Source organism: Plodia interpunctella, chromosome 8, assembly GCF_027563975.2.
Source record: "Plodia interpunctella isolate USDA-ARS_2022_Savannah chromosome 8, ilPloInte3.2, whole genome shotgun sequence".
Lineage (NCBI taxonomy): Eukaryota > Metazoa > Arthropoda > Insecta > Lepidoptera > Pyralidae > Plodia > Plodia interpunctella.
Window position 1 is genome coordinate 1,466,525 of NC_071301.1, and position 19,420 is coordinate 1,485,944.

The following is a 19,420-nucleotide window of genomic DNA, read 5'->3' on the forward strand; positions in this document are numbered from 1 at the left end:
TTGTGGGTTGTTCTTTCGTATTTTTTCAAAGACTTCTGGCAAACAAATGGTGGTGTACCATTCAGAATTAACCGTCCTACTATTCTCTAGTGGCACTGTAGCTACATGTCCGTTGATACCAAAAAAACAAGCGACCATTTGCTTTAAAGTGCTTCTCGCACGAACAACTTTTGTTGGATTCGGTTCATCTTGAAAGACCCACACCGTTGACTGCTGTTTAGTTTCAGGGTCATAAGCATAGATCCAGGTTTCGTCACCTGTGTAGATATTATAAACAGCTTTTGACGTGCCACGGTTGTATTTTTTTATCATTTTCTTACACCAGTCGACACGAGCCTGTTTTTGATCTACGCTCAAGTTGTGCGGAATCTAACGCGAACAAATTTTTTTAACAATTAAATGTTCGTGTAATATCGCGTGTATACTCGTCATACTAATGCCCAGAGACGCCTCTATCTCGCGGTATGTAACATGACGATCTTGCATTACTAATTGTCGCACAGCATCAATATTTTGTTGTACCACTACCGATTTAGGACGACCCTCCTTAATTTCATCCGTGAGCATAGACCGTCCACGTTGAAATTCCTTAAACCAATAATACACAGTGGTTTTCGATGGTGCTTCATCTCCAAAAGTTAAAATCAGTTGTTCGATGCACTGTTTTTGAGTTAATCCACGCCGAAAATCATAATAAATCATCGCGCGAAAATGTTCACGAGTTAAATCCATGGCAATGAAGACAAGCTATAAAATTGGCGCCAATTGAAAAAACAAATGACAGGGACATGAAAAATATTTATTCTCTAGCCGAAGAGTTCTATTTTCAAATGTTGTAATTACTTTTTAAATATTCTAGAATTATTGGCCAGTTCCGGATACATAAATAGCAGCCTATCGTATTTTTGAAACACCCACTAGGGAAGTTTACATTTATAGTTAAGCACCACAAATAAACAATTTCCTTCCGAATATTTGCCTGCGAACGTGCACGGCGCCAATGTTTGCCTTTAATTTGTATTACAACGAACACACGTCCTCAATTTCCTAGATCGTGCTATAGTACATGTCACATGTGCGTTTGTATATCAAACCATACATTTGTTTGTTCCGTAGTGTAATGTGTGACATTTAGCTTGTTTAGTGGCTTCATCGCGACCATGTGTCGTTTCAAACTGTTTAAACTATGTTTAAGATTGTTTAACACAAATAAATTGTGGGTGGCTTGTCTTTTATGTTTAGAATGATGATTTAGAATATGACGTGAAAAAGTGCCTGTGAGGGCCTAATTTCTGAATAAATAATTTGATTTTGATTTTATGCTTCAGAATTTGCTTAATGGCTTCAGAAATAACCGGGAAAACGCTCATATGAGAGAGAGAGAGAGTTAATAATGTGCGCGTTTATCAATAACTCATAATTGTTTAGCATTTCTGACGTAGATATTATCCGTATAAAATACGAAGTATGCATACGACAGTCTTGTTAATTGAACTCTTAAATTAATTATTTCTTTTGTTTTGCGAAAAGTTATCTGCGAATTCATTTTCTTCGCTAAATAATGCCAGAAATCTTAACGAACGCGTGTGTTTGTGTGAGTCATAGAAAACGTTTATTCGTATTGCCACGGTATTGTTATTACATTTTATAACAACGCTTCTCATCTCCTAACGCTTCTGTGAGTAATGAATCATTATTCATTACTCACAGAAGCGTTAGGAGATGCTTCAAGCTTAGTGGGATCATTAGGTATTTACCAAATTCTATTAACCAGATGTTACAGTGATAGTTGACCTGTCGATGACCTGTCGTTTTGTTTGTCAAACTCAAACAAATCGTGGGTGTAATAACCCCGATCTGGTTAAAGAGTGACATTTACTTTATCTATTTTTAATCTAAGATTGTTAATTTTATTAACTAGTAGTTTTCCAATTTCCCGCAGAACATCAATCACATCTTTCTTGGTCTGAATACATAATTCATTATCCCAATCCACTAAATTAATAATTTCGTTCCTCGCTGTTTCTACTTTAAAATAACATGAATGACTATTGCCTTAAAGAGAAGCAAACAAAACCATCAAATAAGACAAAAGCAATTTTAGAGTAACGACATTGGTCCGGAGAGTCTGTTTTTCTCTCGAAATGTTCATAAGTCCAATATTTCTAAGCCAAGTAAACATGGCTCAGTATTTCAATAGTCGCTCCGAATATTTTCCTACGCTCACTTGAATCTTCAGGGTTTGAGGCGGGGTAAAAAGTAAAACCACAGAAAAACCTATATTACGTTAGCCCCCCAATCGCATTCGATGGATCGTGAATGGTCTGTGGCTGAATCTCAATTGGACTGCGATCGTTTGATTATTACAGTTACAAGTTCATCTTACAAACTTATTGTTTTGATAAAGGCAACGTTGGTTTACGGTTCAGTTTTGATACAAGAATCTGTTAATCTATTTTCATGTTACCGAAGCGGTAAATAGCAGGACGATCGAGGTTCAATTGTGGACCGACTGAAATTATTATTTGATTTGTGAATCAGATCAAATTAAGCTACAGAACTATGCTTATAAATGCGAAAGTTTGTTTGTTACCATTTCACGCTCTATGTAGTCAACCAATCTTCCTGGAAATTTTGCATACATGTAGTTTTTACATACCTTTCATCCCGGAAAATTAACGCGGGCGAAGCCGCAAGCAAAAGATAGTATTTTCTACTACATGTATTATTAAAACCTTCAGCTCTATTACGTGTGCTTTGACATTAATATTTTATGCTTTACTGCGCTATTATCTATTTATATCTTACGTGGGTAATACTTTGTATAGATGAATGATCTTTACTCCCTTTTCGCGATGTGGTTTAATTGGGAAATAAAGTCGTTGTCTGTTTACTGGTTTCTGGCTAATTCTGAGTTAATTATCTTTTTAAAGTTTTTATATGAGTAGTACTTAGTTTAAGTTGTTCATGAATCTATATATTATGGTTGGTTCGCAGAGCGTTTCGACCGCTGCGGCTGCGCGGTCATTACAGTCCGTCAATTTTCTTGAGGAAGGAATCATTTCCATAATCGATCATTCTTAAAATTGACATTACTACAGTACAGAGTAATTAATGTATGTTATTATGAATATCATATAGTAAAATTATATTAATGAATGTCATATAGTAAAACTCATTCTTGTCTTTGTTAAAATTTGAAAAATTGTAATGACAGCGCGGCCGCACCGGTCGAAACGCTCTGCGAACCACCCATTAATATGTCTCACGTGTGTTTTAAAAAATGAGATGAAGATGATGTAGATTTAACAGATGAAAAAAAAAATACAGCGTCAAATTAATTTGGTTGATGTGCTGTTGAAGTATTGACTGTAGAACCTGGAAACTGGATGGTTTCATTTGGCTTCGCATGAATAAATATCCCTCTCTGCCTGTACTTTTTGCTTGAGCGCGCATTGTGATACAATAGCGAGCATTTTCGCTGCTCTAAAATTTACAGCTCACTGAAAAGCGGCCGTTCTTTTCATTTAATACGAGATATACAGTTGCATTGTTGAAGGATCGGATTGTAGAGTGTTTGTGGACAGCTGAACTACATAAAAGTTGGTTCTCCAGCTCGCTAGCCTTGTTCTGCAGAAGTTTGAACTTGTTAGAAAACTATTTGCTGTAGTTAGTTATTGTATCACCCAGTTCAGTCATTTATCAACCACCATTGCATCAAATAGAATTTTCAAATTTGAAATTATTATTACTTGTAGGTTTTAGAAGATACGTTAGATTTAGAATTTTTAATCCAAACCTTTTACAAAGTCCAGCAAAGCATCCTATTTCTGCTCGGCGTCAAATAAAAGTGATTACTTGTCCTTCGGCCATAATATCATAGCGTTACTTCTGTGTTTTGCATTATATATAGGAAACACACAACCACTTTATCTTGATGTGAATAATATATTATTCATCACAACGATCGTCACTCTTCGCTACAATAACTTGTCCGGTCAGCGGTTCACGAATGGGTCAAATCTTTAGCCATCTTTGGAAAATATTTGCGAAATTAGTCCCAGGGTCTTGAAATGTTTGCCTACTACTTATTATTTAATAAGTCAACATAACTACAGTCGTCATGAGGTAGTTATAGTCACAGCATTTCAAAACCGCCACTTCATTATAACCCCGCTGCTCATTAACGCTACATCCTGGAAGGAAGTCGGGAAGGCTTAGGGAGGGTTTAGTTCAGACAGAGCTCTTCCAAGTACGTCACTTTAGTTTATGGTGTTTGTTTTTTCTTAAGAATGGTGGATCATTTCACCGGTAATTAAATTAAATAAGATTCAACTGCTGTACTGTTTCCGTCTCATCTGAGCAATTTCCCGATTTCTTCCTCAGCCACAGAGGCTGACTGTGCCTATATGTAAGTACTATATGCTTGACAATATTATTTTCATTCTCATTTATTCGCCTATTCTTTACTGGGTTCAGGAAAAATAAAACAAAATTGTTTTGAGAAGCAAATAATTCACCATGACGTGTTGTTTTCCGCATTTAATGAAAGGTTACGACATGATCAAGTTAATGATTTCCTTTGAAAGTGACAAGTACTATAATGGCAGAATTTTCGAGTGAGCGAGAGCGACGTTAAGGAATTACCTCACTCACACACACACACACACACACACACACACACAATGCCATTGTTAGATTTTTGGGTCAACATAATAATCGTCATCGAAATATGATAATAGAATTTTTGTTTTGTAAGTAATTTGCGACTAGCTTTCATTTGGATTATCAAGTTAATTAAATATAACAATTAAATCATTTATTCAGAAATTAGACCTTCACAGGCACTTTTTCTCGTCAATTTTTATATTTATAGTTATTTCTCACAAGCTACAAACTACTGGCTACTACAAAGTTTCATTCCAAATTTTCGGAATTGGTTCTGAAATTCTCAAAGTGTTGATCTAAATTGCTGACACGTGTCAGGACAGAGCTAAAGTCCCTTGTAAGGAATGATGCGAAGGCTTAGAGAAATATAGCTACATTATTAATTTATGTCGTCACCATTCCCTCCTAATCTACAATGATAAATGATAATAGGAAAGCTGTCTATACAAATATAAATGTCTGTCTCACAGTATTGTGAAATTTTGGCCTAATTACGTTGGGGCCACGTAATTTTGCCGTGAATCAGCCTGATTGTGAATTTGTGACTGTATCTGGGAGCTATTATTATCATTACTGCAGACCGTGCTATAATAAACTTACTTCAATATTATGCTATAATTTAGAGCGTAGCAATAGCAGCAGTCATTAATTATAGTAACAAGAGCGTGTTTATCATAATTTCCTTTGGGAATTAATTTTGTAACAAATAACGTAATCGTGATTCAGTCCACAATGAATTAGCAGAAAAAGTTCCTTGATAAAGTTATAATAAAGATTTCTCAGAATGGAAGTAAAAAGAAATAGCCGAAGTATTATTGGAAGATTTGGAAGTATCGTTATGATATGATAAACCATAAAAGCTACCGAAATACTTATTGGTATTGCCTGCCTTGCAAAATGTTGTTTCCTTCTGATTGCTTGTTTATTTGGACCCATTTTTGTGCTTACCTTCTTGAGTAGATTATTTAAAAATGTCATAAAATATTAGCTTTTGTGTACAAATTAAGCACCGTATTTAATTTACGCGTTATTCATGAATAACTCTTTGTTTCGGAGGCATATACAGGACTGTTTTCTCGTGGGTTTGCTTCGATTATTACAAATTATTATTATTCGATTATTACACTCATTACTCTTTCACGCTCGCCGGTTAATATCTCCCTTTTATATAGTCTCCTGTTTGGTCGCTTTGGTTCTTCATCATCTTCATAAACCTTTACCCTTTGTCCCCAGGTGTACACGGCGTTGTTCAAACCTTTGAGGGTCTCGAGGCGGCAGTTCCAACGAGTGCTGATGTGCATGAAGACCGTGCGCCATCTGAAGTGCCAAGAATTGTACGCGCACGAGAAGATAACAAAGGTCGAAAGCCTCTCGTTGGTGCTGTCTGGCAAGTAAGTAGTTTTTCTTTATTCTACCAATCAAGACATAGGCCTTTCCTAAAGAATTCCACAAAGACAGAAGACAGAAAGCAACTTGTAACTGGGCTCTCCCAATTTCGGAAGATCAGCTGAGGCCAAATATTGATAATGTTGTTTAGTGTGTAGTTGGTAATTTTATTTAGATAGTAATTCTTAAATCTGACTTCCATGTTTTGCTATGAATGTTGCAATTACATCGAAATGTCAGCAAACATAATTTACGACCGGAGAGACGCCTCTATCTATACAGAGATAAATGAAGATGCAAATATGTATAATGTTCTATGAAATGACAAGAAATTATTCAAATTATAACAAATTTTGCGAATTCCAAAGTTAGGGATCTTTAAACTGTGTAATACATACTTACTCAAACGTAGGTGGGTTTTACTATGGATATACCATATGAAATAATACAATTACGAAGATTATCAACGATATGCAAGAGATGCACTCAATACATTTAATGTCAATACATTTTCTACAATTGCACAATATTTACGACGCCTTATATACAAAAGCAAAACATTCGATTTATAACACTAGAATAACTATACACAATTTCTAATGACTCCAATAATCGAGGTAAACAAGGGCTAGATAACTTTTTCATCTCGCCCCATCTCTAATCTTTTGACAACAACCTTCCCTCCAAAAGTCAGAATCTAATTCTTTTCGATTGGTTGTTTCAGAGAACACGTCAGTCTGTGATTGGTAGATTTCCTTACATCTGTCATGTCAATGTCATTGTGATAGTTTGTATTGCCATTATTTTAAATGTAATTACTACTTAATGTTATTGGAGTTGCCAGTATAATTATTAAAAATACTAACAAAAATAAGAAATCACGACACAAACATTAAGACCTTATAAATTAGGTCAACTAAAAAATTATAAAAAAGGTCAACCTTATAAATATTTAGGAAAGAAAAAATCTAGATAGGCGGCAACACGTTATGAAAAATATACCTGATTAAAATACTATATGCAAAATATATCAAAATGATCTACGTACTTAATTCAAACTGGAAGCTCTATGTCTCGTTCGCACACAACTTTTAGTAAGTTAGAATTTTTATTTTTTTAAATAAAGTTTGTGTAATTATAATATGGTAGAAGTCTTTGATAACTAGGACATAATTCCAATCCAAAGTATACGATTAGAATAAGGGGTTTACATCTCACGCCCAACATGTTCCTAGTTTATTCCGTAAAAGTCCGACCGCGGCGCACCGACTAACTAACTTTCCCATAAAAATTGAACGTAAATTCATCTATGTGTCAAGATCTTTAAGTAAAATCTTGTGGCAAACAAGTCCAGAAATACGAGTACCATAACCTTAAAATGTTGTCGCCCTTGATTCCATTCGATTATGGAATCGGCAAATTTTAATAAGAGAGATACTTTTATTAATTTGTGGCCTTGGTATTCTGGAGGTATGAAACCACCTATCTACGAGTATAATTCTGTATAGACATATGGTGTCTTACATCTAGTCAGCCAGCCAGCGGGCCAGTGACACAGCATTGGGATGAATAAATTGGCTGATGATGACTAAAGACTAATAGAGCGAGAGGCACGAATGCCTTTAATGTTTTTTTTCATATTTCTCCCTATTGGCTTTTATATTATCTTACTCAGTCTTAAACATGGGATATATGTTTTGTACATTGTTAAAGATTTCTGTAGAGTTTGGGATTACCTGGAGCTATTCTATTAAAATGATACCACTTGATATTCAATTTGAGCGTTGGTTTACGAAGGCAATATGCAGTAAATCCGCCTAAAACGTGCGTATGATACTCTTTAATACATTTCACGCCAAATTTGAGTAATATCAGTGAAACCAAAAGGATTTGATGCATAGCTTATGTCAAGGAGTTTAATCACGTAAGTGCTAAGCTTTTACCTGTGAGTTATTATAGAAATTCCGTATATAATACACAGCGTTTTAGGTTATTACAATTTATTTTTACCGGAGTTTAAAAGAGTATTAAAATCTTCTGTATAAAAAAGTTATATACTCCCATAATTAATGGAAAAGGCTAGCAAAATGCCTTTTTGTAATAAACATTACATATAAAGACAATAGTAACACTAATGATTTACTTTCCGCTTTTATACATCAAGGTCCGCAAACAATCATATGGCTTGATATACCCAATCAATCAGATCGCGACCCTCATCAACTAAGGGAAGTGGTAGTCTAATATCTTAGATACTCATGTTAATTTATCTTCAGAATAGAACTTATCAAGTAACTTGTTTCATTATCCTTTGTAACTCTCGAGTTCTCCACTTCTATCTTTTATAATATCGTTCAAGTTGCAAGTATAACTTCGCCAGTTTCAAGTAACTTGCAATCACGTTTCTACCGGCTACATTATAATAATTCTAAGAAACACATCTGGTTTATGAATAATTCGTTGAATTTGTATGAACTGAATTCACTCTCTTTTGTGTGTTATCTGATTAAGTCTTTGCTTATTTGTGTAGACGTTTATTATAGTTATTTGTATATATGTGATAATGATTTGCTCTAGTACTTGATCATTTACTTCCTGCCATGGATCTGAAATTGTATGAATCTAACAAAACTAGACCCTACCGTTTCTAGGATTTCGCAGCCAAATATAGTTTACAACGTGTTGTGTATGAATATCCATAATTCATAATTCATTTATTTACAAACATGTATAACATAAGGATTACAAACTATTGTGCAGTTAAACGTACGGTGTAGCAATTTAAAATTAAAATTTTACAAAATTGTTTATTTATTTAAACTTTATTTACCAAAATTGCTACAATGGGCGGACTTAACGCTAAAAGCATTCTCCACCAGTCAACCTTCGCTATTCAATTATTGCGCTATAACTGTCAGATTACGTATTACAAATAATGTTAGAAATAATATATTTACATGCGGTGCATAGAATACATATATATCAACATTTTACTTCGTTCATCTGTTTTGGCGTGAAAACTTCACAGACGGTTATATTTGGATGTAAGAAGCGGAAACACGGATCAATATTAGTGTAAATAGCTTCCACCCATTCATTGTGGTATAAATTACCTTAGATTCAAGGTAAAATGTTGCAAAGCTATATATAATTTATTAATTCCATAAAGAGGCGCTAGGATAGGGTTAAAAGTAACATGTGATGATATCAGCTCGATTTCAACGCAAAGCTAAAGTTTAATTGCCATTGGATCCAATTCCAGATTGCAACTGATATTTTCTGCAATATTGTTTACCGCATCACTGACGATATGGGAGATTTTTGATGTTTTTAAATCATCAAAAATTACGTTAGAAAAGTCAACACTTTTTGATTAAAGTGGTTTAAGAACAAAACGTACAATTACCACTATCGTACTTTCTACAGTTGTATAATTGTCGTTAAATTGATAATGACAGCTGTGATCGAGGTCAGTGTGTTCAAGGATATCGGAGTTTATTTAGTTTAACCTGTTTAATTCTCCTTCTTTCTAGTCTATAAAATCAATGAAATCCTTTGTTTTTGATCTGTGTTATCCTATTTCCGATTCGGCTCAAATTTTCCATGCATGTACTGCTAAATATTTTACATTTGTTATTTACAAGTTTGAAGTCAAATCTTCTTTATATGAAACTCGGTAAGTTTCTACAATGTTTACCACTAAAAATTAAAGAAACTTACGATGAAACTCGTAGGTGGCTCTTCAACTGCTTCATAGTACAACTTATCTTTAGTGAGCTCTTATAGTTGTAAAAATAAATCTCCAAGAGATAAATAAATATGATATCGCCAGCGACCGTTAACCGGGTCAAGTGCGCCCGATCCAGGTTTTAATTTTCGGCGAGATTTTCAGAATAGAGAAACGTGTAAATTCGTTTTATGGATCTGACGGCAGGACCATTTAAAATATTCGAAACCTACACCTATGTTACTATAAAGTGCCAATCAAAACCTAGGTACACTGTAAAAACTTTCAGTCGTATTTCTCAACGCTGAGGATCGTGGTCTAATAATACAACGTCTTTTTTGGCAATATTCATGGAGTAGTTTGTCGATGTCTTCTCCGTTTCACCCAGTAATTGATAAATTTTATCGAGTAGAGTGCAGGTTTCCTCACGATGTGATTTATCAATGTGTTCCATATGCCTGGTTTGTTTAAATATTTTTGAGACCAATTTTAGTAGTAACATATTTGTATTTTTGTAGCGTCTTCTCGCGAAGGTAGCAGTTGAGAATCAGTGGTTGTTCTCCGGAGCAACTTGAAGCTGAGCTGCTAGCTTTTGTGCTACTGTGGGCACACATCATGCATGTTTAGTTTTAAGTTTATTTTAGGTCAAGTGTTTAGGGGTATTTTTGTATAGTGTGTGTTACAGGAGAGCAATACTTTTTTATCTATCTTATGTTTTCCTTCGCCGGAAGCAAGTGTTGGTCTATCAAATTATTACCATGAGTAAGATTAGTCTATATGTGATTTGAGTTGGATTTGAACCTTTTGGTTTACAGTCTTATTCATTCGGTCACCAGCACTTAAAATACAATCATAAAGAATGTGTTTAAAAAAAATCATCTTTATGATATCGTTGTGTAAATCCCATGACACAAGTCTCAAATTTGCTTTGGGGCTACTCAATCTGTCTATACGTTTAATTGCGAATATTGCTTTAATATGTTATTTGTACCCAGTTACAGTCAAAAACTGAAATGCAAAAATATGCATATTCTGGAAATATTGTAAATAAAAGCAAAGTGCTTAAACTTGACAATTGAAGTAAGGGGATTGCGTAAACTCAAGAATCACTGATTCTGCACCTTACTTGCACAAACTCATTGCGGCCTACTTGTTTTGCTTCGTATTCGTGTCCTTTTCTTTCATTCATTTCATCAATCTTTCTCTTGGTGGCTTTGTCAGCGTTGTCTGTACAATCTTATTGTGCTTTATTCTTATAACGATCATCTGAAAAAAATGTTGTTCTTGAATAGAAATATCATACAGATGTGGGCACAATAGATTTTAAGAAGAAATACAGCTAGGAAAAATTCTAATGTAAACACGACATTGACTACAAATATCAAACGTAGACGAACAATGTAATCGAGATTTAATAGCCTATTTGTACATCATCAAGTTAATTAACCTTTTGCAAGGCAGACAGAGCATTACACGTACCTCATATGGCTGTACCTTTATTAGGTTAAATGCCTCATTGCCCTTATATAAGGATTATAACCGAATATACCTGCCCAAAAAAGCAGGCTGCTTTTTGTGTATGTATTTACCTACATGAACCCTGAAAACTGATATCTCACATAAATGTGATAGTTTGTTTATAGCATCATAATTTCTAGAAGCCTTCACAGATATATAATTGTGTGAGATCAAATTCTTAGATTTCTCACAATGTCATCATACACAACGTAATGTCTTTTTTACGACAGCAAACGTATTTTCAATTTGAGTAAAATTGGTTATTCATACCTTTAGATTTATTGATGAGAACAAGCAAGAAATTGACAATAGAAATTAATTCTCCTGTAAAGTTATCAGACCTGTCTCAATAGATGAAGGAGAAGTTATAAATGAGGTTCTGGATTCAGGACGAGACCGGACGAGTGTCTAGACGTACCTCATCAATCTTGCTTATTACGTCCGATTTCCTTGGAATACCATTCTGGAAACTATATGCAGAGTTTTTATGGCGTCACATTATGTAATTAGGCGGACCTTCCTGGAAACATTAGGGTTTTGTCTAGGGACGGAGTACGTGGTCAATTGTAGCGACAGAACCTAGGGTTGCTACTGCTAATATTTTGCAATAAAAATGTAGTGTTTTGTGACAGCGCGCGTCGATAATAAAAGTTACGCGTACAGGCATTTGTATTAGGTTTTTATACGGTTCCTACACATGTTATAATTTGAAATAAAATTATTTAATTATTGTTATTTATTTAAAGTTTTTGTCGCCACCGATACGTGCTGAGATGAGGCAGTTGGTAAAGTTTTATAGTATTACCAAACAATTGAATGTATGACAATAAATGTATTTACTCGAGACAAACTAATGTGGCCTTCTTTATGGACATGATTGTGGGAATGTATTTTTTTTTTTATAGTTTGCATGTTTCATGAATCTGATTTTAACGCTAATGTCCACATTGTTTAGTACAGCCCTATAATAATATGAACCCAATTATGGTTGGGCGGTAATTATGTGATGTCATAATACGTGTGTATTACTCTCCTAATAAGAGCTATAAATCGTCCTATTTTTTGGAAACATACATAAATGTAATACAAAAATGTTTTCGTCAATTGAATCATATTGAAAAAATCTGTTGGATCCTTATGCGTGTAATAAAGCAATATTGTTATTTTATTCCTCTTTTATTATCCTGATATGGCATTTGCAATTCCTAAACATCTTTTCCTAATAAATTAGATAAACAATAGTTTTTTGTGTTGAACAATCAGCTGGTCAACTGGTTAGTTTACCATGTCAGATATACAACTTAATACATATGGAAGTATCTCTTTCTAATCTGAGCGCTTTTCCGATTTCTATCTCAGCCAAAGAACGTTGGAGTTCAGGGTCCTGTTTTCAAACTTAAACGCTTCTAAACTTTAGAACAGATTCGTGAATCTAGTTCGAAAAAACTTATTTCTGTTACCAGTTCACGTCTATCTTTATACCTAACTTAAAAACCTGCAGTCATATCACTACATATCCAATTGTAACTTGTTGATTTACGACCGCAGACTACGAGGACGTAAAGTTTTAACTGTTCGTCACTTAAGGCCGAACCTTGAGCCAGTCACGTATTTCACTTTTGCGATTCCTTGATCGAGAACAGACAAACATTGTGATTTTGCTCCAGGGCATATTTAGATATGTTTATAAGGATTTTTTTACTACATTGGATATTTTATCCGTTTCATCATCATCTCAGCCATTGTCTGCTCAATGCTCAATTCTTTTACGCCATTCTTCCTTGTCCCTTCAAATTATGCGTATTCTATAAACTGGAACAGTTAGAAGAGTTGTTTTATGTGAAATAATTAATTTGAATTGAGCAAGTAGTTTCAGTTCCCTATTCGCTACAAGAGTCGCTGCAGCCCCTTAAGAACGGGCCGTAAAAATCCTTGTACAGAGAGTAATTACAGCTAAAGCCATATTTACGACGACGGCACAGTCAACACAGCTGGCTGATCCACCCTTGTGGGTCGTTTACACTCGCGGATGTCAACGGAACTTTCACCCGAATGTAATCTGAATTCTGGATTAACTACTTATAACTTGTTTGAAGTTAATACTAGACTATAGTGTTCTCAGGTTGAAATCCTACTTGACTCGTGAGTATGAATCGACTTGTACATGGAATTATTACAAGTGGAGCTACCACTTACTTGCTTCCGATGAAAAAACAAATCCTTGTCAGAGAAAAGAGCAAAAGTCACTTATATTTTGGACTTTATATTCTCAGGAATAACAAATTTATGTAGCCTATGTTTGACCTCAGGTCATAAACTAATAATATCTACAATAAATTTGATCAAAATCGGTCTAGCGGTTTAGGTGTGAAAACATTGCAAATAGACAGGCGATCGCGTTTATATATCGAAGTATGGTTAAATTTTTAGTCTGCTGGTGTAAACCGCATTTGCTGCCCCAAGCGAGTTTTAACTCTGCACTTTTGCAGGCACTCGGCCAGAACCGCTTAGTGTAGGTACTTAGTCGCAGGGAGCTATTGACGGCAGCCTAGTCTGATATCGATGCTTGAAAGTACTGGCCACTTGATTTTTCTTTTTTATTTCGTGTAATTTAAAAAAATATTTAGGATGGTCGTTGATTACATGGGGATAGAAAGGCCTAAAAAGTGATGCATATATAGTTTCAGGGAAGATATGAGATGTAATGTAGACGATGACCATTTCGTGCGAGTTTAAAACGGACTTTTAAATACTTTTGATTCTATTTCTTCTTTGTTTGTTGATTCGGATTCTGGAAATAATGACTGTAGGAATGGACTGAGGGCTGAAGGAAATAAAAGGAGTTATAGAAAATTTTGTTTTGTTTTTATATTTTCCTTTCATCAGCACTTGATCACAATCATAATATGTGTCAGTATACCTTTTGACCATGTACTTTATTGTGCACTTACATTGTTATATTACTGATAAAAATTATACATAAATTTATATTTAAAAAATGATAAGCCCTTCTGGCATAATAGGGACCAACACTGTTTGAATGAGTTTCTTTCGGCATTTCTTCTCAGCAGTGGTCGTTCCGAAATGCTAGTAGTTTGTAGCTTTGGTAAACATAATTTAATTTAGAATATGACGTGAAAAAGTGCCTGTGAAGGCCTAATTTCTGAATAAATGATTTGATTTAATTTGCAATTCAAGGTTAAAACTCCACAGTCAAGAACAATATTCATTTTCGAAATGAACAAGTGTGGTGTCGCAACCATTCCATATATATAGGATAAAATCCTGCCATACAATAAATTCCGCAGAATTCGTTGTGGTTCTATTGCAGAAACCAACCGTGTAAGTATTTTTAGTTCTATGTGACGGAAACACATTGTCGATTACAATAAAACGAGCGTCATAAATGACGGTAATGACCCGTGGAGACGAACCCGTGCTCAACTTTAAACTGCGATTAATAAACAACAAAATGTCCGGAATATCCACTGCTTCTCAATTTCTAAGAAAAACTTTCCGCCCATTGAAGCCGTAACAAAATGACGGCGGTATTTGATATTGCAGAGTTCATTATTGTTCTCGACTGTTGTTTTATTTTAAAAGTTTTCGATAGCCTCATATTCGAAAAAAGTCGTACGTTATATAATTGCTTATTTGCATTGTAATCAAGAGATTTTAATGGTCAAATAAAAACGGATGTATTATTCTATAAAGTTGATTAACATTTTTATTATAATCTTATCAAATATTAAATTCCTACCGCATAGCAAATTGACGATGCGAGATTTTGCCAACCCTGTCATCGATTTCACTTGAGCACATTTTATAAGTGTAAATTTCGTCATCGCTAGCAAGTCTTCGGTAGTATAGTGGTCAGTATCCCCGCCTGTCACGCGGGAGACCGGGGTTCGATTCCCCGCCGGAGAGATAACTTTTTTTTTTATTTTTTCACATTTTTTAGTTTGTTTTATTTTAGTGATTATTCTAATTTTATTTTATTTTTTCAAACCTAAACATATTGAAGTATTGAAAACAATAATCCGTTCAGGTCTGATTCCCAGTAAAAAGCTCACCACAGCTTTTACCGGCGAACTTTATTACCAACGACCTTTCGCGTCATAGCAAGGGGTTGATCAGGAATTATATTTAGCCCAATTTAGCCATACAAAGCGGTTTAATGTCATGGACCGATATTTCATACACCATTTACAGCAGAAAATGGATTGTTTTTTTTTTTCTATTTTTGCGTGGAAGTAACACCCACGAAATGTTAAACCGGTTTACATTTATAAAGGTAGGTTAGTGCGATTAAAAATAGAGATAAAAATAGGCTTTGCATTTGAATATTTAATTTAATATTCCACTGTAATTGTATTTTATTTTTTGTTGTTCTATATTATTAATTCCACAGAATTCTGACAAGTGTAGTCAAAACACTACAATATTGTTCTTATTTTCGTAAATATTTTTTTGTACAAGCTCTGACTATAGGATAATATGTGTGAATGAATATCCGCCGGGAGACTAGTGCTCAAGGAAATCGTGTCGTCAGGAAAACGGCGACTGAAAGGCATTTGAATCTAAATTGCTTTTAAATCTGGTGACAATCGCAGTTCGGTGAATCTTGACAAGTTCTTACTAAAGGTTCGATTAGAGAATTCCATGAGAGAACCGAATCTATTCTAAAATAGGTTTTGAGTCTAATTTCAAATCGATTTTTTTGTGCTTGCTTATCTCCCTGTACTATTACGAGTACATACTGTCTCTGAGGCAGTCTCATGAATTTTTTGGTTTTCATATTTCTTGAGACTCGTTCACTTTCATTTGAAGACCCTTTTTGCAATGTGGTTTTCTTCCTTGAATAAGTTTTTAATATATGCTTCACTATGTGCGCCCCGGGGCTTCAGTAGCTGTTAGGGTAACATCCGTAACAAACATACGTAAGACCTTCACAAACTTTCGCATTTATTAAATTAATATGAAGTGATATTTGAGTAATTTTGCACAGTGGCGTGATGACGACAGTACAACCACTGTCGTCATGACTCAGTTTTGATTTTAATTTTAACCTTCCAACTAACCGGTCCGTCACGCTGCGTGGACAGGTTTTGAACCCGCGACCCTGGCCGGACCTGACTCATCCATACACAGCCCTCCACATTTTAATTATCGCCTGTACGAGGTTTATTAAACTTATGCTGTTCATTTATTTATGAACCCCCGTCTTTTAGCCTCTGCAAATATTGTTAATGAAGTAAGTTAATGCATCTGTGTTTGCTTTTTAATCAACGGACGTTAGTATCGGGTTACATGATGACTATGCTTTTTACAAGGTTTTTTTCAACAGCGATGTGCGTAAGAATGTATATGTACTTGACATATCTGATGATTTGCGCATTTTTACTTTTACATTAGTGAATAAACTGCGATCGAAGTTTCCAGTAGACTCACTCTGTAAATGTCCGGAAACACTTCCTGTAGCTAAGAGTTCCTTTTCATCGATTGACAAAGTACGAGACGAGTTTTGACAAGAACTGACTGTGTGGTTTTCATCATCGATGTGTTTAGTACAGTATAGTAAGAAATACAGTTAAGGCTTTGTTAATGAAAAGCCGAGAATCAGAAATAGTCCCGCGTGGAGTTTAAAATTCAATTTTTTTTTTCAAGTTCTATAAACGACTGCGTGGACTTATGTAGACTGTGTATCTAATCTAGTAGTATTGAATGACATTGTACCGCATTTATTCCAGACTGGTGGTGTCGCAGAACCAGCGGGCACTTCACATAGTTTTCCGCCATCACTTCCTCGACTCGCCCGAGTGGTTCGGCGTCTCCACAGACGAGCACTTCCAGGTATACAAATTGTATCTTGCTAATAAATCCTAACTAATATTATAAATGCGAAAATAAGTTTGTTAGCTCTTCACGTTCTATTTATTCAACCAAACTTCTTGAAATTTTGCATACCTATATTATGTAGTTTAAGGAACCTACGGAGAAAGACAAAGGGTACTTCTCATCCCGGAAAAATAATTGTTCCCGTGGAAAATTTACACGGGCGAAACCGCTCGCAAAATCTAGTAAAAAAATTAAATAACATTTCCATATTCAGAATAAAAGTCTTATTTTAAATTAATAATTATATTTAAATGGATTTATTATACATGTCTCAGATGATAATTAACTTTTATTAATAATGAGATGAAAATCTGGAATCCCGCTCGATTCCAGAATATTTTCAACTCATTATTATTTTCAACAATTATGTTTATTTGGAGGTCAGTGTGTCTCCTGTACACGTTTGCATACATCCTCTGACTTACACAGCTCTGGGCGCCTTCCATCAACTATTACACAATGATTCAAATGCAGGGCAAGTACAGTTTAGGAACCTAAAATGAATCGCGTTATTTGGTACCACCGACTTATCTTAACAAAGTCTCATTTGAATCGTAAGGAGTGAATGAAATTCATAAAAAAAGTAAAAATTGTCTCTGAATCGTAAACCCCAATGACAGCAGCCAAATGTAAGAAAGAGATAAGGCTATACGATCTCTATATTTTTTATCTCGTTTCAAGAGTTGCGTTCCGATATTAAATTCTTACCATTTTGAACAAACAATATGTATTTTTTTATTACTTAAAATTAAAATGTATATTATTATCTTTGTGTTAGTTACATGACTAAAGTTAATACAAAACACAATAAAATGAAATATTTCAATTACAATAAATGCAATATAATCTAGACTAACAATTTTTTCGATCATAATCATAACACTAAACACAAACTTCGGAACATAAAAACCGTACCACGATGGAGTTTCGGTGGCAAAACTAGGAACTATCAATAACAGATAGACCACGTCATTGTTTTCAGCGACAGTAGCGCCACGTCTGTGGGACTACTTTCGTGGTAAACAATCAGAAATAGTAAATTTTTTGAAACGCGAATTTTGACAGATACGCAATCCAGTGTTAGCCTACCGCCTACAATGTAATTTATTTGCAATACACACAAATTTATGTTATAAATGCGCAAGTTTGTGAGGATGTATGTATATTGTATGTATGTGTGTTTGTTATTATTTCACGCAAAATCTATTAGACGGATTGTTATGAAATTCACACACAGGTAGAATATAACCTGGAATAACACATGGGGTACTTTTTATCCCGAAATTTCCACGGGAGCGAAGCCCCGGGGCGCAGCTAGTGTTATAATAAGACCGCTTTATTTGCTGATACTTTCACCACTACAGCCTATTAGTCACATGCGTGATCTCAAGGTGAACGATTCAAATATGGCCATCTGGGACCCATATAAGGTTGTCAATCTCTTTTCAACGACAGTTGTTCTGATCAAATTTAATTTATAGATCGTAATAGTTATATTTAAAATATTATACGATAAGCTCAACGCAGATGGCAGCCAAACACAAACAATCTGTTGTCATGGTGCACAATTCAAATTCATCTGTCATACATTAGAAAACTGTCTTTGTCAATGTCAAAATACAGTACTTACCACAGATTTGCATTTTAAATGCCGCATTCGGGGCTGTTAATTGCAGTAATAGTCGCTATTGCATACTGCATGGCCAGCGGTGATAACTTACCATCAGGTGACTCACTTGGTCGACAACCGTTCTATTCCATAAACAAAGTAATCCTTTAAGGATTCCATTTTTACCTTTACGAAGTACGGAACTCTAAAAATATATTTGGGAAAATTCTTACAAGGCTAGCATAATTATTGATGAACATGGCTAGTTTTGGCGGCCTCCAGTCCACGCTTCCTTATCATAATGGTTAATGGACAGCGATGTGAACATGTAATTTTTTATATTTTCATTTAAGCAACGAGGAAGGGGCCACTTATTGTTCAACAACTATGTAATTGTGATTGCCATTTGACTCGCAAAAAGAAGTTTTCTTGAATTAAGCCGTAATACAATTCCAAGATTTTTTTTTACACTCTCGCAATTTGGAAACAAAACAAAGAAACAAGCGGAGCAGAGCGCGATATATTTTATGTAATCGCTGTTACCATCTTTTCCTCGTCCATTCTCAGAATTTTATTTCGAACATGTCTAACTTCGTTGAGAGTAATGATCGTAA

The 19,420-nt window shown here is 34.8% G+C and overlaps 1 protein-coding gene and 1 non-coding gene across 3 annotated transcripts in view; both read left to right on the forward strand.

Moving 5' to 3' along the window:
• LOC128671780 (blood vessel epicardial substance-like) overlaps positions 1 to 19,420 on the forward strand; it is a 45,849-nt gene that overhangs the window by 14,419 nt on the left and 12,010 nt on the right. For both annotated transcript variants that reach the window (XR_010369967.1, XM_053748535.1), the window contains exons 2-3: positions 5,902 to 6,059; positions 17,050 to 17,152. Coding sequence is in view for 1 of the 2 variants with exons in the window: in XM_053748535.1 (XP_053604510.1) it covers positions 5,902 to 6,059; positions 17,050 to 17,152 (261 nt within the window). In the remaining variant the exon portion in view is untranslated. The remainder of the gene's footprint in view (positions 1 to 5,901; positions 6,060 to 17,049; positions 17,153 to 19,420) is intronic.
• TRNAD-GUC (transfer RNA aspartic acid (anticodon GUC)) lies at positions 15,155 to 15,226 on the forward strand. Its single transcript has one exon. It is a non-coding gene; the product is annotated as a tRNA-Asp (tRNA).